General features: G+C 45.7%; 1 protein-coding gene across 1 annotated transcript in view; it reads right to left on the reverse strand.

Moving 5' to 3' along the window:
* Window positions 1–376: 376 nt before the first annotated feature.
* The window catches only part of pgm1 (phosphoglucomutase 1), a 41,109-nt gene continuing 20,008 nt past the window's right edge, over window positions 377–21,477 (reverse strand). Inside the window, exons 8-11 of the mRNA XM_084309609.1 lie at window positions 19,281–19,416; window positions 7,632–7,815; window positions 6,486–6,620; window positions 377–1,180 (exon numbers count right to left, since the gene is read on the reverse strand). Coding sequence (XP_084165735.1) covers window positions 1,091–1,180; window positions 6,486–6,620; window positions 7,632–7,815; window positions 19,281–19,416 — 545 coding nt within the window. The 3' untranslated portion in view covers window positions 377–1,090. The remainder of the gene's footprint in view (window positions 1,181–6,485; window positions 6,621–7,631; window positions 7,816–19,280; window positions 19,417–21,477) is intronic.

Here is a 21,477-nt window from a genome sequence, read left to right on the forward strand (position 1 = left end):
AGCGCAGAGATGGCAATATGAGACCGGCTCCACCTACATGGAATGAACATGATTGAATGAGAACATGCTGGCGCTCTAGTGCGATATCTAGTGACTTAAAGTTATCTATAGCACCTTTAATAATAAACACTGCATGGACTCTGGTGCAGTGTGTTACTACATTATGGACCATGTATACCATCATCAATATTATTACTGACTGATTGAATCCTGCCGTCACTATTATCACTAGTACTACTATGTAATATCACTATGTTCCTTACTATTACTAGTATTACCTCTTACCGTACTGCTATGACAGCTGAAATTCTCCAAGGGGATTAATAAAGGAACACACATACATGTTACTGTAAATTAAAACACAGGACCACAGGTATTCTCTTGTGTATGGTTGTTTTATTGGTGGGTGTGTTCATTCTTAAGGTGTTTAGGTGTGACGGTTCAGGTTGAGAGGCTCGTTGGTTGTCATAGTGATGGGGACGGGGTTAGAGGCAACACGTCAGTCAGACAACAGATAGGACATAAAATGGCCGAAAGTCATTAGCCAGAGAACGGATTTAAACAAGAACAGCAGAAAAACAAAGTCTGAATTTGAATCTTATTGTGGAAAGAAAATATCAAATCTAGGTCATGTAATTAAAAAATTTATACATTTTTGGTTCATGTATGAATCTGGCTCTAGTCACTGATGTGGGATCAGTTTTGTAATTATTTCCATTTGGCCTGAGAACAGAAATAGGGGACAGGGGGCCTGTATGCATACAGGATCATCAAATAGAAGAGCTGATCGGAGACCAATTTCCCTTTTAAATCACAGTAAAGTTCCTAGATCATAGCTATATCATGTATTTTAGAAGGGTATTGCTGATCGGAGTCATTATGTAGAATGATTATGGTCATGTGGATCAGAGCTCTTATTCCTAGACGCTTGATACATACAGGGCTCTTATTGTTAATAGACTGTATGCAGACTAGATCTGATCCCTAGTCAGCACTCAGGAGAAACATCACCCTGCAGTGGACGGGAGGGTTCCACTCAGTGTGGTGGGTGGGGGTGGGGTTTGGTGCGGGGCGTGGCGTGGCAGAGGAATCATGTGATCACGGTGGGCGCGGTGCGTCCGGTACTCTCGCGGAGCTGCGAGACCTTCAGGGCGATGTCTACCAGAGGAGCCAACATGACCTGCAGAGACAGAGATCACCAGGGAATTAGAAACATGATAGAACCAGAGAACACCAGGGAATTAGAAGAGAACCAGCATAGAATCCGAGATGGAGAACACCAGGGAATTAGAATAGAACCACCAGAGAGAGAATAGATATAGACAGGATAGATAGGACATTCACAGCCAGGAGCCAGTGTAGATAAATAAGACAGCTACTGGTGAATCATGGCAGTACATCTAATATGGCTTCATGTAGCTGAAAAGGAGTCAACCTCAACTCTCAACCTCAATGCTTAACTCTCAGCCTCAGAACTTCTCATCCTGATAGAACATGTTAAACTAGAACTTCTCATCCTGATAGAACATGTTAAACTAGAACTTCTCATCCTGATGGAACATGTTAAACTAGAACTTCTCATCCTGATGGAACATGTTAAACTAGAACTTCTCATCCTGATAGAACATGTTAAACTAGAACTTCTCATCCTGATAGAACATGTTAAACTAGAACTTCTCATCCTGATAGAACATGTTAAACTAGAACTTATCATCCTGATAGAACATGTTAAACTAGAACTTCTCATCCTGATAGAACATGTTAAACTAGAACTTCTCATCCTGATAGAACATGTTAAACTAGAACTTCTCATCCTGATAGAACATGTTAAACTAGAACTTCTCATCCTGATGGAACATGTTAAACTAGAACTTCTCATCCTGATAGAACATGTTAAACTAGAACTTCTCATCCTGATAGAACATGTTAAACTAGAACTTCTCATCCTGATAGAACATGTTAAACTAGAACTTCTCATCCTGATGGAACATGTTAAACTAGAACTTCTCATCCTGATAGAACATGTTAAACTAGAACTTCTCATCCTGATAGAACATGTTAAACTAGAACTTCTCATCCTGATAGAACATGTTAAACTAGAACTTCTCATCCTGATAGAACATGTTAAACTAGAACTTCTCATCCTGATAGAACATGTTAAACTAGAACTTCTCATCCTGATAGAACATGTTAAACTAGAACTTCTCATCCTGATAGAACATGTTAAACTAGAACTTCTCATCCTGATGGAACATGTTAAACTAGAACTTCTCATCCTGATAGAACATGTTAAACTAGAACTTCTCATCCTGATAGAACATGTTAAACTAGAACTTCTCATCCTGATAGAACATGTTAAACTAGAACTTCTCATCCTGATAGAACATGTTAAACTAGAACTTCTCATCCTGATGGAACATGTTAAACTAGAACTTCTCATCCTGATAGAACATGTTAAACTAGAACTTCTCATCCTGATAGAACATGTTAAACTAGAACTTCTCATCCTGATAGAACATGTTAAACTAGAACTTCTCATCCTGATAGAACAAATTAGAACGTCTCACTTATGATTCTTCTTTCTTTCTTTCTTTCCTTCCTTCCTTTCTTCCCTCCACCAGTCCTCCGCCTCAGATCCCTCAGGGTGACTTAATGAAGTGTCAGGTTGGATCTCCCTGACTTCCCCGCTGGGCTGAGCTCCCCTCACTTCACATTAGTCAAGAATAAGATATCCACTCATAACTCCACTCCTGGCCAAACGTATCTCTCTCTCTTTGCTGTGGGAAATGTCAAGCTGAGCCAGTGACTTTAGCTTGTTTTCAGACGCGTCACGCTTATTCCAAGATATTGTTCATATTATCCTCAACGATGAAAAGAAACACAATATCTTGACATTTCTTCAAACCTAAAGATATTATGAATGAAGGACATTGTTATAGAGCTTTACCAGTACTAGGACACAAAGCCCTTTACAATGGAATGACTGTATACATTCTTCAGTATGGGTGGGAATCAAACCCCTAAACAGTGTTAGTGCCATGCTCAGAGTGCCCGGCACCTAGATCATCTCCCAGTGCAAGTCTAGTCTAGTCAAGATGATTTGACTTGGGGATGACTGGGTACTAGTAGAGCTGCCGCGGTTACCGCATTACCGCGGTATCGCTGTTACATCATGCCCACCGCAGAGTTTAGCTGAATACCGCATCAATACCACGGCAGCCCTAGGTACTAGTGCATATTGCACTTTACTCCTACATTTGCACTCTGCTTGGATGCCAAACTTATTTTTGTTGTACTGTACTTTACTTGTGCTGTATACACACAACAGACATAGTCAGACAGTCTTTACACAGTAAGTTTGCATACAAGATAAAGTCACTTGTTAAACTCATCTTTTAAAAAAAAAAGTTTACAGTGTTCCTATTCCTTCCACTATTTTCTCTGGAACTGCCGCTTGGACGAGCGCATCCAGAACTAGCCGCTTGGCACGGACTAAAAGATGGCCTCCAGCGAGGGAGAAGACCCCAGGAGCCCCGCTGGCTCGACAGCAGAAGAGAACTTGGAGGAGAAAGGCTTTCAGCTCCGGCAGAGTGACCCCCCCCCACCCCCCGTCGGGCGCGTCCGCTCAGCCGTCAGCTCCCATCAGACCCGCCGCACTTCTCCTGGACCTCCATTAATATTTATCAGATGAAAAGTCCCTTTTTATTCTGTTTTCCTTTTTCTTGGACGGGATATCGACAGTGTCCTCGGGAAAAACCCTCCCTTCCTCCGACATTTTATTGGATTATAAAACTCAGTTTAACCGTGTGGAGAAAATACTTTGTGACCACAACTACTTTACCGAGACAGATTCACTGGAAACACACTGAACACCAGAGAGACAGATCCACTGGAGACACACTGAACACCAGAGAGACAGATCCACTGGAGACCCACTGAACACCAGAGAGCCAGATCCACTGGAGACACACTGAACACCAGAGAGACAGATCCACTGGAGACACACTGTAGACCAGAGAGACAGATCCACTGGAGACACACTGAACACCAGAGACACAGATCCACTGGAGACACACTGAAAACCAGAGACACAGATCCACTGGAGACACACTGAAAACCAGAGACACAGATCCACTGGAGACACACTGAACACCAGAGAGACAGATCCACTGGAGACACACTGAACACCAGAGAGACAGATCCACTGGAGACTAGGGATGCCCCGATCACGTTTTTTGCCACCGATCACCGATCACCGATCGTCGTGAGCCATATCGGCCGATACCGATCCGATACCGATCGTTTTTGATTAAAAAGAAATTAAAAATTATTTTATATACATTTTCTTTTATTTTTTTTAATAAAATATATATATTATATAATTAGACTTGTACTTGTATTATCTGCGAGACATCGCCACCACGCAACAAGTCAAAATGCTCGCTATCTGCAAACAGCTCCACTGTCTGTGTGTACTCTAGTAGCCTCCAGCTACCAAAAAGGATTCTCCGGCGCTGCAGCGGGACCCTATTGGTAACGTTATGCTTTGGTCATTTAACATTCAGCAAGCCCTCAGCTCGAATACGCATTCAATCAATGTTATAAGACATTGATATCAGGAGCTATCTGTAGCTACTGCTAGCCGGCTAGATGACGTTAAGACAACTATTTAGTTCAATCGGACATTTTGTTTTGAACAGTGAATTAACGTCAGCTAACGCGAGCTAACGCGAGCTAACGGAGGTATCAACATGCACTACAAGACTTGCTGGAGCATTTGTTGATATCAGGAGCTATCGGTAGCTAGCCGGCTAAATACCGTTAGACAATGCCTACTAAAAGTGAATAGTTGACTGGGTAATTTTGTTTAAACAGTAACGATAGCTAGGTAGCTAACGTTAGCTCAGGTCGAATGCACTATCTAGACTCAGCCTGTGTTTACAAACTCTACACGGGTACGGGCGGGGCTAGGGAGGAGGAGCAGTTTGCAGGTCCTGTGCGTCTGAGACAAGCGAGTGAGATATCCACTTGATCAGTTTCCGCGATCGGCGAATATGACAAATTATCGGAATTCCCCGATCGCATATTTATACTAATTATCGGCCGATAACGATCGGTGGCCGATCGATCGGGGCATCCCTACTGGAGACACACTGAACACCAGAGAGACAGATCCACTGGAGACACACTGAACACCAGAGAGACAGATCCACTGGAGACACACTGAACACCAGAGAGACAGATCCACTGGAGACGCACTGTACACCAGAGAGACAGATCCACTGGAGACACACTGTACACCAGTCACGAAATACACAGTGTCAATGAGGAAACCAACCAGAACTTGGGAGTGTTCAAGCCTCGATCCATTGACCTCTAAAGGTTAAAGTGGTATGTTATGCTGCTCTGATTAAAGGTTATGTTAAGGTGATATGTGGGCCAGTTATGCTGCTCTGATTAAAGGTTATATTAAAATGGTATGTGGTCCACTTATGCTGCTCTGATGAAAGGTTATGTTAAAGTGGTATGTGGTCCAGTTATGCTGCTCTGATTAAAGGTTATATTAAAATGGTATGTGGTCCACTTATGCTGCTCTGATGAAAGGTTATGTTAAAGTGGTATGTGGTCCAGTTATGCTGCTCTAATGAAAGGTTATATTAAAGTGGTATGTGGTCCAGTTATGCTGCTCTGATTAAAGAAGGTTATATTAAAGTGGTATGTGGTCCAGTTATGCTGCTCTGATTAAATGTTATATTAAAGTGGTATGTGGTCCAGTTATGCTGCTCTGATTAAAGGTTATATTAAAGTGGTATGTGGTCCAGTTATGCTGCTCTGATGAAAGGTTATATTAAAGTGGTATGTGGTCCAGTTATGCAGCTCTGATTAAAGATTATATTAAAGTGGTATGTGGTCCAGTTATGCAGCTCTGATTAAATGTTATGTTAAAGTGGTATGTGGTCCAGTTATGCTGCTCTGATTAAAGGTTATATTAAAGTGGTATGTGGTCCAGTTATGCTGCTCTGATTAAAGGTTATATTAAAGTGGTATGTGGTCCAGTTATGCTGCTCTGATGAAAGGTTATATTAAAGTGGTATGTGGTCCAGTTATGCTGCTCTGATTAAAGGTTATATTAAAGTGGTATGTGGTCCAGTTATGCTGCTCTGATGAAAGGTTATATTAAAGTGGTATGTGGTCCAGTTATGCAGCTCTGATTAAAGATTATATTAAAGTGGTATGTGGTCCAGTTATGCAGCTCTGATTAAATGTTATGTTAAAGTGGTATGTGGTCCAGTTATGCTGCTCTGATTAAAGGTTATATTAAAGTGGTATGTGGTCCAGTTATGCTGCTCTGATTAAAGGTTATATTAAAGTGGTATGTGGTCCAGTTATGCTGCTCTGATGAAAGGTTATATTAAAGTGGTATGTGGTCCAGTTATGCTGCTCTGATGAAAGGTTATATTAAAGTGGTATGTGGACTGACTGACCTGTGGGTCAAGGTAGATCTTCTGGGGGTCCTTCTCATAGCTGTCTATGTAGAGCCTGATTGTGGCCCCAGCGCTGCCTGTCCCACTGAGACGGAAAATTATCCTGGAGCCGTCAGAGAAAATTATCCTCAGACCCTGAGAGAGAGAGCGAGAGAGAGAGAGAGAGAGCGAGAGAGAGAGAGCGAGAGAGAGAGAGAGAGGGGTGAGAGAGAGATTTAAATACAATTAAATCTAAATATTTCAGAGGTTCAACAAGGACATCTAAGGATACAGAGCCTCCCTGTTACAGACCCTACAGTCTGCTAGTTAGATACAGACCCTACAGTCTGCTAGTTAGATACAGACCCTACAGTACACCCCTCCCACCCCCTGGCCAAAATGTCCCGCCCCCTGGTCCAAATGTCCCGCCCCCTGGTCCAAATGTCCCCCTTGCGTGAATACTTTACCCAAGGCAGTTGTCCTTCCGCGTTCGGTTTGCGCGCCCTGATTGGCCTCTCAGCGCCCAATCGCCTATCGCCTAACTACTCTGTGCTTTTTCGAGCTAACGTAACGCCATTAGTTTCCAACGGAGAGGAGAGAAAGACCTCGGCTCACAAGCAGCTCAAACTACCTGTTGGAATAAATTAATTGATTGATGTTTAACTTGTCCCCGTGTGTGTCCAGTCATTTCGACTAGCAAACGTTGTATTTAACGTTACCTCAGGATACCACTGTATTGCATTTAGTTGGTTAGCTATGTAGCTAATGTGGATAGCATTTTGAATATCATCAATGCTAGCTGGCTGGCTACAGCTTTATTTACTAAATTATGGAGGCTTTTTAGTCGTCAAGGTAAGAGAGGATGTCATGATCAACTGAAGGCGTATGCTATGGAACAATATGTGCTTGGGTTTTCAGAAAAAGGCCAGCTATGTGACGCTAATCTCTCTAGTTAGTATCGTGTATTGCATCAAGTGTAAGCACAGCAGAGCCCCGCTCCGCTTCAGACAGAGAGCACAGCGCTTAGTAGTATATTGAGTGAGTAGTGCGGCGATAGTAGGGCTAACGCGATTGGGCGCCGAGAGGCCAATCAGGGCGCACAAACCGAACGCGGAAGGACAACTGCCTTGGGTAAAGTATTCACACGTCCCCCTCTCTCCTCCTCACCTGGTTCTTTGAGACAGTGCCGTCCACTGGGTCCGTGTAGGAGAAGTTGTCGGAGACGGACACCTCGTAGGTCTTGTCTCCGGAGGACAACTTCTTCCCCACAAAGGACGGGTCGAACATGGTCGTCTCCAGGTCTGTGATCATCTTGTTGGCAGCGTCCGAGTCCACCTCCTCATAGTCGTACCTGGTGCCGGATCACACCATCAGATCAAGAGGATCAAGAAGGAAAACATCACTTACTAACTTATGAAAGATGTTGAAGTTCCAATCTGGGAATTATTAATTAAAAGATGTTTCATATATGGAGGAGAATGTTAATTGAGAGATATCATCATAATGTGATCCTTCCTCTGACAATAAAGTCTGAAAGCCTCTTTACATTATGTTCTGAAGGATCAGATTAAACCGAATATATATATTTATTTATATATATATATTTAATTGTATTTGTATATCCCCTGATATCCCTTGTATATTCCTTGTACAATATGCATTGAATATCCCTTCTAGTCTACTGAACATCCCATAATAGTCTCCATTCTACCATTGGACGAGACCTTGGTGCCAGGTCGCCATACCCCTCAGACCAGGTTCAATCGTACCGCTCAACATGTATGGACAAGTCCTAGTTCCGCGTAGGAATATGTCTACCGCACCACTAATGGTACTATTTGTTCATAGTGCGTATATATACTGCGCTATTAAAGTAGAGCCTTCTTTTAGTCCAGTTCCTTACCCTCCAACAGAGTGACAGACGCAAAAGCCTCCCCGCGAACCACGTGTGGGCAGTAAGGCCAATTCGGCCCAGTATCGGCATTGAGACATCGTGTATATTAATATTTGAATAGTCATATTTGGCACTATATCGTCGAGTTGGACGTATTCTATTAAGCTAATAATAGTCTATTCATATGTAGTGCCTCGTGCGGTAAGAGTTCTATAGTAATCAGCACCCCCATCGTTTCGGGCATCAGCTGGACGCTTATCCAGGGTGGTTGACCCCACGTGAAGCTGCACCCGAGGAGCTCCAGGCCAAAGAGCGAGTGGACCTGTATATTGGATTATTCTACCGACGACGGCTAGCCTTCCCCGGCTTGGATTATGCTTTGAGTACTTTGATTATTCTATGGATAAAGGCCAACACTGCGGTGTGTTGGAAATACCCCCCCCGGAGAGGACGACAGGTGAGAAGACGCTCTACACGACGAGGTCGCCTCACGTCTCACCATCGTGGACCGGAGGACGCCGGCCACAGAGAGTCCAACTGCTTTCATCTGTGGATCGAGGATCGCTGGGCACCGGGTCGCACGACTGTGGGCTCTCCCAGGATACCCTCGGCCAGACGGGATACAGCCAGACTCTACCCCCCCCCCCCCTCCAGCTGTCCTACAAGCAGTCGGAACCTTCCCCTAGTGTATCCAGCTATATAATCATTCAAGTATCATTGCTATTGTTCCCTAAATATTCCAGGTTGTATATTTGCTTCCTGCGCAATCAGAGATTGGACATTCGATATTGATCTACCTACGAATACTCATTTGCCATAAAAGTGCATACTATTTCAAATCATAAATGTAATTAAGTGATCGTTGTACATACCTTTTGCTATGTATTATTATTAAACGCAGACTTTCGACTTGGTACATTTGTGTTGGATCCGTTTCATCAGGTGGGAGTGTTTATCATAATTATTTATACCTAGTACTGGGTGGCCAGAGTCTAAAGTACAAGAGGTAGTGGTAGTAAGTATCATATCTAACAATACAGTCAGGGAATTGTACCCCTCAGTTACAATTGGTCCTTCGAACCGGATGGTAATCAGTGTAATATTAATATAGTGTTATTAATATTAAAATGGCCTATGATGAACACTCCACGAAACGATCCTCCTAACCAACAACGCCCGCGGCGCAAACGACAGCTCCCTCAGTACTTAGAGGCTTACGCTGTCAGTCAACAACCTAGTCTTCTACCAACAGTAAACGCGGTAAAACTAGAAAGTTAAATTATGTCTAACCCTAACGACCAGGCTACCCCGACCATAGAGGCCCCTATGGGTTCTAACGTAACTGACCCAGCTCACGGTGGGGACCAGGGGGAACCAGACATGACTTTACACCCCGCCAATACCGAAGAAGTAGTCCCCGACGAGTCCCGGGAGGAAGACAACACTACCGAGAGAGAACTCGGCACGGAAGAAGATGAGGAGAGCACCGTGGAGATAGAGCTCCAAGACTCCGCACGGAGTACCCCAAGGGACGGCTCCCCTATACAACCGTCTTCTCCCAGCGAGGCAGAGAGGACACTACAGCAGGCATTCCTCGTCAGCCTGAAAGCCTCTACTGAACGCGATAGACTCCAGGGTGAACGCGATCGATTGCAGATACAGCAACGGAGCGAAGAAGAGCACATACGCCTGGAAATAAGACGCATTCAGATGGAAGAGAATATGGCAAGAGACCGGGCCGACGCCCAGCGCGCCGCCACCGGTGCCCAGAGAGAATCGGATCTCACCAAGCGCGAAGCCGAGCGCGACAGAGCACAAGCGCAACTAATAGAACAGCTGATCAGAAGGACAACACCCCCTCCCTCCACCAGAGGCTCCAGGAACTCGTCTAGACATCACTCCAGGGCGGCATCCCCTAGCCGAGTAAGCGACCCTGAACTTGACCAACAGACGAGGTCTATACCCCCCGCAGACCCCCTTCCCCAACCGGTCCAAGCGAGACCCAGCCACCGGGAAGGAGCAGCATACACTGCGGAGAGGCTAAATCAGAGACTACAAGCCCTGGATGACCTAACGGAAGACGAAGAGGAAGAGGAGGAGAACCACGCCCGACGACAGCACAGTACTCTACCGGACCAGGAGGTCCAGTACAGCCCAGGCTATACCCCCGCGGAGCTGCGCTACAGACCCCCGACGCTATTCACGGGTGAGCACGACGCACGACCCGCACCGAGGAACAGCACCTGGACCAGCGGGCCATGGTACACAGCCGGTACCAGCCCACGCCAAGGAGCAGGAGGAGACTCGCCCAGGAGGCCTCTCCCCCAACGCTCGCCGATGTATCAACAATCCGCGTCATACATTGGCACACCTATGGTACCAGACTTCACCCAGGAGAACCGGGCCCAGTATACGGAGCTCCGCATGTGTCTGGAGACAATGTTGGTGGATGTCATTGATGAACGCCATAAATACGCGATACTACTGAAGCATTTAAAGGTACCCCGCGCGCACAACATAGCGCTCGCCTACGCCACTTCCACGACCCCACACACCGCAGCGCTGGTAGCGTTGGACCAGAGATATGGACGTATATGGGACTACGTGATCCAGGAGATCAGGCACATCGACCGCCTACCCCCAGCAATAGACAATCGAGCACTGGACGACCTGTCCATCAGAGTGCAGTCCCTGGTAGGGATGCTGGGAGCGCAGAGAGAAAAGGGTAGGCATGAACTATACGCCAACTCAAATGTAGAGAGGATCTTGGAGAAGCTACCGCCCGCCCGACAGGAGCGCTTTAGGCGGCAGAGAGACCACCGAGACCCTAATGGCCCCGAACCGAACCTCCTCGATCTAGCCGACTTCCTGGCGAGAGAAGTCAGCAGCTTACGGCTAGATACATTCGGACGGAGCACCCCTGGCTCCAGAGAAGGAACCAGGAGACTAAATGATGGAAGAAGATCGGTGACTGTCATGCACCAATCGGAGTCAGTGCCAAGCAGTAGGAGCCACAGTACCCCCTCAAGAAAGGAGAAGTGGAAGATAGTGTGCCCCTACTGTGAGAAAGAACACTGGCTGTCACAATGTGACTCATTCCCCAAGATGAATGCGGAGGAAGCGAGTCAATGGATAAAGTCCAACAGACGCTGTTTTCGCTGTGCGCGATCACACATGGCAGCCGAATGCCGCTTAAAGAAAAGGTGCAGTCGGTGCGATGGAGCCCATCTGGACATACTCCACGACAGTAACAGACGGCGGCCTCCACCCGCACGATCCAGCAGCAAAGCAAGCGTCATGTACATCGACCCCGCCAGCAGCAGCGGAGCCAGAGTGCTCTTAAAGGTAGTCCGTGTGACATTGAGCTACCAGAATAAAGTCATGGACACTTACGCCGTCCTTGATGACGGGTCAGAGAAGACCCTTCTGCTCGCGTCCGCTGCGGCCCAGCTAGGGCTGCGGGGGAGCGAAAACCAAATGACAATTCGGACAATAAGAAGAGATTTGAAAACGATAAAGGGCGAGAATGTCTCATTCTCTATCGCAGCAAGCGGCCAGCCCGAGCGACGGTACAGGATTACAGACGCTTTCACCAGCCAAGAAATAGGACTGTCGCGGTACACATACCCCGTAGCCAAGCTGATGGAGAAATATGTACATCTACGCAAGCTACCGATCCCACTCATAGACGGTGCTACCCCGACACTGTTGATAGGCTCCGACCATGCAGACCTCATTGTCCCGATAGACCGGGTTCATACCGGACCCAGAGGCTGTCCTGCAGCAGTCGAGACCCGCCTAGGATGGACTCTCCAAGGCCCACTCGCCAAATCTCTCAACCGAACCACAGCCACTAGCTGTCTCCACTCCCGAGTCACAGAGGGAGACACCGCACTCCTGCAGCATGTAGAGAGGCTATGGACCTTAGAACAAATGCCCTTTAAGAACGAAAAGAAAGACATTCGCTCTAAAGACGACATCTACGCCATTAACCTCCTCGAGACGGGAACAAAGAGAGTCCCAGTCAGCGGCGTGTTGAGATACGCCACGCCACTCCTGCGGCGGGAAGGGATGCCTACCTTTCACGCAAAGAAAGACGCCACAGAGCGGTACCTACTAAACACAGAGCGGCGCTTAGCCAAGGACCCCGCCCAAGAAAGTGTATACCGCGCTGAGATCGAGAAGCTCATCACAGCGGGACACGTCACAAAGATTGACATTAAAGAGGCCGACCAGACGACTGAATCGTGGTACGTGCCCCACCACAAGGTTCATCACAACGGCAAAGACCGCATCGTGTTTAACTGCAGCTACCAGATCGGATCCCAAAATCTGAATAAAGAGCTATTGCCCGGTCCTACACTCGGCCCCTCCCTACTAGGCGTACTACTCCGCTTCCGCCAGGACAAGGTGGCTATCAGCGGGGATATCAAAGGGATGTTCCTGCAGGTGAGATTAGTAGAGGAGGACAAGCCCCTGTTGCGGTTCCTATGGAGAGAGAGGCCAGGAGATGAGCACCCAGCCATCTACCAATGGGAAGTCCTCCCTTTCGGAACTACATGCAGCCCATGCTGTGCTACATTTGCACTACAGAGACATGTCGCAGAGGACCCAGCAGCGGACGAAGAGGTCCGACACAGTGTGAAGAACAGCTTCTACGTAGATAACTGTCTACAAAGCGTTTCGACCCAGTAAGAAGCCGAGGCTCTCCTACTTAAACTCCGCGCCTCTCTGATCAAAGGCGGCTTTGATCTCAGGCAGTGGGCCAGCAGCGATCCGCACGTACTGCGCAGCCTCTCCTCCGCGGACAAGGCAGCGAGCAGCGAGACCTGGATGGCCACAATCCCAGGAGAAGCCCAAGAGATGACACTAGGACTAGTGTGGCGCTTCAAAACAGATTCACTCCACTATAGACACAAACCCCTGACCACGGAGCAGGGAAGGTCGACGGCAATACCGACCACCAGACGGAGTGTGTACAGAACACTCGCCCGACAATATGACCCGTTAGGATGTATACTACCGTACACCACCAGGGCAAAGATGATTGTACGAGCATTGTGGGACAAGGACCAGGGCTGGGACGACCCCATTCCCGCACACCTTGCATCCACCTGGAGAGAGTGGGAGATGGAACTCCACTCACTCCCAGGCGTTAATATACGCCGAAGCTACTTCCCACCCACGGTGAGGCCAGAGACATGTAAAATGGATTTACACGTCTTCAGTGACGCCTCCGAGGTCGCCTACGGATCAGTAGCCTACTTGCGGGCCCAAGAAGAGGGGGGAGAGATCTACACAGCATTCATCCTCGCCCGCTCGAGAATAGCCCCACGCAAGCAACAGTCTATCCCACGTCTAGAGCTCTGCGCAGCCCTCGCAGGAGCGCATCTAGCCACGCTCATCCAACGTGAGCTCACCATTCCGGTGCATAGAACAATCCTGTGGTCAGATTCCACGACAGTACTCGCCTGGATCAAATCGGATTCATGCAAATACAAAGTCTTCGTGGGAGTCAGAGTCACTGAGATTCAAGAGTTAACCGGAGAGTTAACCGGAGAAGCAAACTGGCGCTATGTTGATACAAAACACAACCCAGCTGACGTCATCACCCGGGGAATGTCCCTAGATGACTTAACCCGTCATAACATCTACAGTGACGGACCAGCATTCCTCAAGCTCCCGGAAGGAGATTGGCCCACGCCCACCCCGAGGGAAGCAAGTGACGAGGAGGCTGAGAATAAGAAACCCATGTTCTGTGGATTGAGCACTGTTGTCTCCGCAGACCCCAACATAGACGATTGCATTACCATAGAGAGTGCGCAGCAACGGACATTCCTGCGGCACCACCCAGAGATTAAGTCCCCCGCTGATATGTCAGCAGCTGACTACGAGGAAGCAGAACTGCTTCTACTGCAACGAGCCCAGAGAGACTCGTTCCCCGATGAACTAGACTGTCTACAGGGAGGAAAGCCCGTCCCATCAGACAGCAGATTGATTCATCTGGCCCCCGAGAGTGACACACATACCCTCATCAGAGTGGGTGGTCGCCTGCGGAGAGCCCCCAATTTACCGGATGACATTAAGTACCCGATCGTATTGAACAGCCGACACAAGGTCACAGAGCTGATTATAAAGAAATACGACGAGGATGTACACCACGCAGGAGCAGAGAGAGTCTTCGTGGAAATCAGACGTCGTTACTGGATACTTCAAGGAAGAGAGGCGGTGCGACGCTTCCAGCGAACCTGTCTAGACTGCCGAAAGTGGCGCGCGCAGCCCAGCATACCACGGATGGCTGACCTACCTCCATGTCGCCTCCGACTCGGCGACAAGCCATTCCACTCAACAGGCATGGACTGTTTTGGCCCGCTGCACATAAAGAAAGGAAGAGGCACCGAGAAGCGGTGGGGTATTGTATTCAAATGCATGACCACCAGAGCGATACATATCGAGCTCCTTCCGACCATGAGCGCAGACTCATTCCTTATGGCCTTCCGAAGATTCACATCACGGAAAGGGAAACCGTCTACATTATTGTCCGATCACGGGACAAACTTCAAAGGCGGAGAAAGAGAGCTGAGGGAGAGCTTCCAAGCTATGGGCCCAGAACTTAAGACCCACCTCGCTCCAGCCCAGATTGACTTCCAATTCAACCCCCCAAACGCACCCCACTTCGGTGGAACTTGGGAACGAGAAGTACGTTCTATAAAGACAGCCCTGTACGCAGTACTTGGGGCCCAGACTGTGGCGGAAGAAGTCCTAATGACAGTCCTCACGGAGATTGAGGGAGTATTGAACTCAAAGCCCCTCGGTTACGTCTCCAGTGATGTAGCAGATGTCGACCCAGTCACCCCCAACACCCTCCTGATGGGGCGGCTAGATCCCGCGTTACCCCAGACAATGTACCGGCCTGAAGAAGCGAACGGCCGACGAATGTGGAGGTACAGCCAAGTATTAGCCGACAAGTTTTGGAGCAGTTTCCTACTGCACTACCTACCGTCTCTACAGACCCGCCAGAAGTGGGTAAAAGAGAGAGACAATTTGACGGAAGGAACAGTCGTCATGATTATTGACCAGTCACTACCCAGAGCTATGTGGCCGGCTGGCCGCGTAAGCAAAGTGATCACCGGTGCCGATGGCAAGGTCCGAGCAGCTGAAGTACTCGCCCAGGGGCGCATTTACACCCGTCCTGTGGCGAGGCTCATAGAACCGCCCCGACTCCCAGACACAATCGATGATGACCATGACCCTATGACTTTGTGAGTTGACTGACCCTTACAGCGAACCCTTGAGCGGTAGACAGTGCGGTTAATCTGTCTCTGCTTAACTAATTGGGTTGGGACCAATTAGGGGGCGGCTGTTCTGAAGGATCAGATTAAACCGAATATATATATTTATTTATATATATATATTTAATTGTATTTGTATATCCCCTGATATCCCTTGTATATTCCTTGTACAATATGCATTGAATATCCCTTCTAGTCTACTGAACATCCCATAATAGTCTCCATTCTACCATTGGACGAGACCTTGGTGCCAGGTCGCCATACCCCTCAGACCAGGTTCAATCGTACCGCTCAACATGTATGGACAAGTCCTAGTTCCGCGTAGGAATATGTCTACCGCACCACTAATGGTACTATTTGTTCATAGTGCGTATATATACTGCGCTATTAAAGTAGAGCCTTCTTTTAGTCCAGTTCCTTACCCTCCAACAGAGTGACAGACGCAAAAGCCTCCCCGCGAACCACGTGTGGGCAGTAAGGCCAATTCGGCCCAGTATCGGCATTGAGACATCGTGTATATTAATATTTGAATAGTCATATTTGGCACTATATCGTCGAGTTGGACGTATTCTATTAAGCTAATAATAGTCTATTCATATGTAGTGCCTCGTGCGGTAAGAGTTCTATAGTAATCAGCACCCCCATCGTTTCGGGCATCAGCTGGACGCTTATCCAGGGTGGTTGACCCCACGTGAAGCTGCACCCGAGGAGCTCCAGGCCAAAGAGCGAGTGGACCTGTATATTGGATTATTCTACCGACGACGGCTAGCCTTCCCCGGCTTGGATTATGCTTTGAGTACTTTGATTATTCTATGGATAAAGGCCAACACTGCGGTGTGTTGGAAATACCCCCCCCGGAGAGGACGACAGGTGAGAAGACGCTCTACACGACGAGGTCGCCTCACGTCTCTCCATCGTGGACCGGAGGACGCCGGCCACAGAGAGTCCAACTGCTTTCATCTGTGGATCGAGGATCGCTGGGCACCGGGTCGCACGACTGTGGGCTCTCCCAGGATACCCTCGGCCAGACGGGATACAGCCAGACTCTACCCCCCCCCTCCAGCTGTCCTACAAGCAGTCGGAACCTTCCCCTAGTGTATCCAGCTATATAATCATTCAAGTATCATTGCTATTGTTCCCTAAATATTCCAGGTTGTATATTTGCTTCCTGCGCAATCAGAGATTGGACATTCGATATTGATCTACCTACGAATACTCATTTGCCATAAAAGTGCATACTATTTCAAATCATAAATGTAATTAAGTGATCGTTGTACATACCTTTTGCTATGTATTATTATTAAACGCAGACTTTCGACTTGGTACATTTGTGTTGGATCCGTTTCATCAGGTGGGAGTGTTTATCATAATTATTTATACCTAGTACTGGGTGGCCAGAGTCTAAAGTACAAGAGGTAGTGGTAGTAAGTATCATATCTAACAATACAGTCAGGGAATTGTACCCCTCAGTTACACATTACATTGCATTGAGAGAGTGCAGTTATATAAGTCGCCACAGGAGGGCATCGAAGCATCACCAGACCATTAGAATGGTCTCCATGGACATTGCTGAGTTTCTAGTGATTCAAGTTTCTTTATGAGTTGTCATACAGAAGTACAGAATACTTTTATACAAAATGCTTCTTTCTGTTAAGCTCCAGAGACTGTGCTAGACAACAATAGATAAGTATAAAATAAAATAAGTATAGCAAGTAAAAAATAGAAGTCCCGTACGTGGACACAAGTGTTCAGTATGTACATATGTACAATGTTTAATGCAGAGTAGAAGTAACTGTGTTACCATACAATATACTATATATAGTGCAAAGCAGAAATGGGATGAGGTACAATTTAGGTACAATTTACAGTAAGGTGTAATGAGGTATGGGTTGTAGTGCAAATTCTTTACCAATAAATATAAAGTGTGTTTAGGTGTTCTAAAGTGTGTAAAGTGGGTGCTGCAGTGAGTTGTTTGTTTAAAGTGAGTGTGTGCGTGTGGATGTGTGTGCTGTGAGTGCATTTGATGGTTGTTACATAGTGTTATTGTTCGTTGAGCATCCTGACCCTACTATAGACTGTAGATTCTATCCCCAACATTATGGTGAGGCACTGTTAAAGCTGCAATAACGGAATTATAAACAGACAAAATGTTTCCTAAATTAAAACCTCTTCATGTATAAACATAAACATGCCTCACTGGCACAGTGTTTAGTGTTGTTCTAAATAAGAGACACACTGACTTTTGTTTTGTTATGCATGGATTACAATATTTAAACTACAATACATACAACATTGTAGTCATAGCAACAGGTCACCTACGGTATAGTATAACCTGACAGACTTTGTATTAATTCCTCTGATTCTGACATAATGTTAAATTACATTATCCTCTGCATTTGACTCAAAGTTGTAATGACAGAACAATGCACCTAGCAGGCATGTCTCCTGTATTAGTGTCTTACTTTACAGACCCATGTCATTGACAATGTGTAGTTCTTTAAGTTACCACTAGAGGGTGCCAGTGCAGTGGTGAATATTAGCGACCCAGAGCCCTATATATCTACATGCTGACCTGGTGAATATCAGTGACCCAGAGCCCTATATATCTACATGTTGACCTGGTGAATATTACTGACCCAGAGCCCTATATATCTACATGTTGACCTGGTGAATATTACTGACCCAGAGCCCTATATATCTACATGTTGACCTAGTGAATATTAGTGATCTAGAGCCCTATATGTCTACATGTTGACCTGGTGAATATCAGTGACCCAGAGCCCTATATATCTACATGCTGACCTGGTGAATATTAGCGACCCAGAGCCCTATATATCTACATGTTGACCTGGTGAATATCAGTGACCCAGAGCCCTATATATCTACATGTTGACCTGGTGAATATTAGTGATCTAGAGCCCTATATATCTACATGCTGACCTGGTGAATATCAGTGACCCAGAGCCCTATATATCTACATGTTGACCTGGTGAATATTAGTGATCTAGAGCCCTATATATCTACATGCTGACCTGGTGAATATTAGTGACCCAGAGCCCTATATATCTACATGTTGTCCTGGTGAATATTAGTGACCCAGAGCCCTATATATCTACATGCTGACCTGGTGAATATCAGTGACCCAGAGCCCTATATATCTACATGCTGACCTGGTGAATATTACTGACCCAGAGCTCTATATATCTACATGTTGACCTGGTGAATATCAGTGACCCAGAGCCCTATATATCTACATGCTGACCTGGTGAATATTACTGACCCAGAGCCCTATATATCTACATGTTGACCTGGTGAATATTAGTGATCTAGAGCCCTATATATCTACATGCTGACCTGGTGAATATTAGTGACCCAGAGCCCTATATATCTACATGTTGACCTGGTGAATATTAGTGATCTAGAGCCCAATATATCTACATGTTGACCTGGTGAATATTAGTGATCTAGAGCCCTATATATCTACATGCTGACCTGGTGAATATTAGTGATCTAGAGCCCTATATATCTACATGCTGACCTGGTGAATATTAGTGATCTAGAGCCCTATATATCTACATGCTGACCTGGTGAATATTAGTGACCCAGAGCCCTATATATCTACATACTGACCTGGTGAAGAAATTTCTGCCGAACTTCTGCCAGTGGTCCTTCATGATATCCTCCACACTCTGCTTCCTGGTGGCCATGATTGACAGCCACGCAAGCACCGCCCACAAACCATCCTTCTCACGGATGTGATCAGAGCCTGGTGGGAGAGAGAGAGATAGATAGATATAGAGATAGAGGAAAGAGAGAGAGAGAGAGAAGAGAGAAATAGAAAAAAATTTAGAGAATAAAGAGAGAAAGAGAGAGAGAAAGAGAGAGGAGAGTGAAGGAGGTGGCCAGTGTGTCTCACCTCAACAACATGACACTGACATGACATGACACTGACATCATCTGCATATATTCTTGTCCATATATATATATATCCCTCATTATATACACTGTATATACTATATCTATCCCATAAATACTCTTATTAGTGTACATAATAATACTGTACATACATCAGATTAACAGTATTACTCAGTAGCTTCATTATATGTATTGCATTTAATCACTTGTTTACATTTAATCACACTGTGTATTATTAATGCACTTCACTGTTACCTATGCACTCTGGTTAGACAACTTATTTCCATTGTACTGTACTTGTGCTGCATGAAGACCATACATTTTAATCTAATTTTGAAGCCAATATAAGGTACCATATTCAATTATAATATAATAATTTATTATCATTTATAATTAGAATATTATCAGTACAACTTCAAAGTTGTTGCTAGATCTTTCTGCTGCTCTGAATGTAAATTCATTAACGGTCAGTGCTCACCAGTGTTGGGACTAACGCGTTACAAAGTAACGCGTTACAGTAACAAAGTTACTTTTGGCGAGTTCTAGTACTCTAACGCATTACTTTTGAAATTCAGTAACGCTACTTACGTTACTGAATGGTTCGTCACTGCGTTATTTGCGTTATATACGGCGTAGATTGATAGCGAGCGGTAGTGATTATTATTATTATTATTATTATTATTATTATTATTATTATTATTATTATTATTATCCTCATATCCTCTCTGGCTGTGGGGAAATGCTGTGCTGGGGCGTGTTTTGTTTACTATTCCTGACTGATAATGGCAGCGCCCAGCACCCTCGCGTATTTCTCTTTTGTCGAGCGAAAAGAAAATAACGTTTTAGTTATGTCATTTGTGTTTTGGCTCAAAGATACTGGAGTCTAAGTTAACGTTAACTACCAGGACTCATCCAAATCCACTCGCCACCCGCGTAGAATGATACGAGGCGACACACAGCAAATGGGACGAAAAACTATTTCCAACTACTTGGAGAGAGAATATACAGTACAACATGGAAATGAGATAAAGAAAATGTTGCTGCTGGAATAACGTTACATCTCGACAGACACTGGTGAGGTGAGTGCAGTGATGTGAATGTAAATTAATGGAAACTCAAGTTGATCAACGAATCTCATCAATACTAATCAAACAATATAAATATAGTCCTTTCATGCACAATTGATATCCTAACTATTCTAACGTTGCAATGCACGATTGATATCTTAAACAACGTTGCAAGACGGTTTATTATAATGAAACGCTCCGGCGACAGATATCAAGGCTGTTCAAGCACTTATTTTCAACCTAGAACCTAGACGTGCATGCGCGCAAACCTAAACGTGCATGCGCGCAAACCTAAACGTGCCTGCGCTCAACCTCCCCGAGCAATTAGGCACGGTGCATTTCTTATTACGTCGGGACATTTGTGTTTGTGTCAGATTTGTGTTTGTATCTCTAGACCACATTGCTTAGCAGAGTTCAGTGATGTGAATGGAAACTGTTAAGTTGATCAACGGATTTTGAGTATCTGCATGGGAGCAATTTTTTTATTCTTCAAGTAACTAAATAGTTACTTTTCACAGTAACGCATTACTTTTGGGTGTAAGTAACTAGTAACGTAACGGAGTTACTTTTGAAATGAGTAACTAGTAAAGTAACTGAGTTACTATTTTTCAGTAACTAGCACAACACTGGTGCTCACGCAGCATAGCGGTGGAAAACATAAGCTACAGTTTTTTTTTCTCATATTTCTTTTTACCAATGATTAGATTACATTAGATTAGATTCAAGTGTAGTGTCATCATACAGCACAATAGTACAATACAATGAAAATAAGTTTGGCATCCAAGCAGAGTGCAAATGTAACAGTAAAGTGCAACAGCAATATACAATGCAACTTGTGGTTAAAC

This window comes from Notolepis coatsorum (genome assembly GCF_963971535.1).
Source record: "Notolepis coatsorum genome assembly, chromosome: 3".
Lineage (NCBI taxonomy): Eukaryota > Metazoa > Chordata > Actinopteri > Aulopiformes > Paralepididae > Notolepis > Notolepis coatsorum.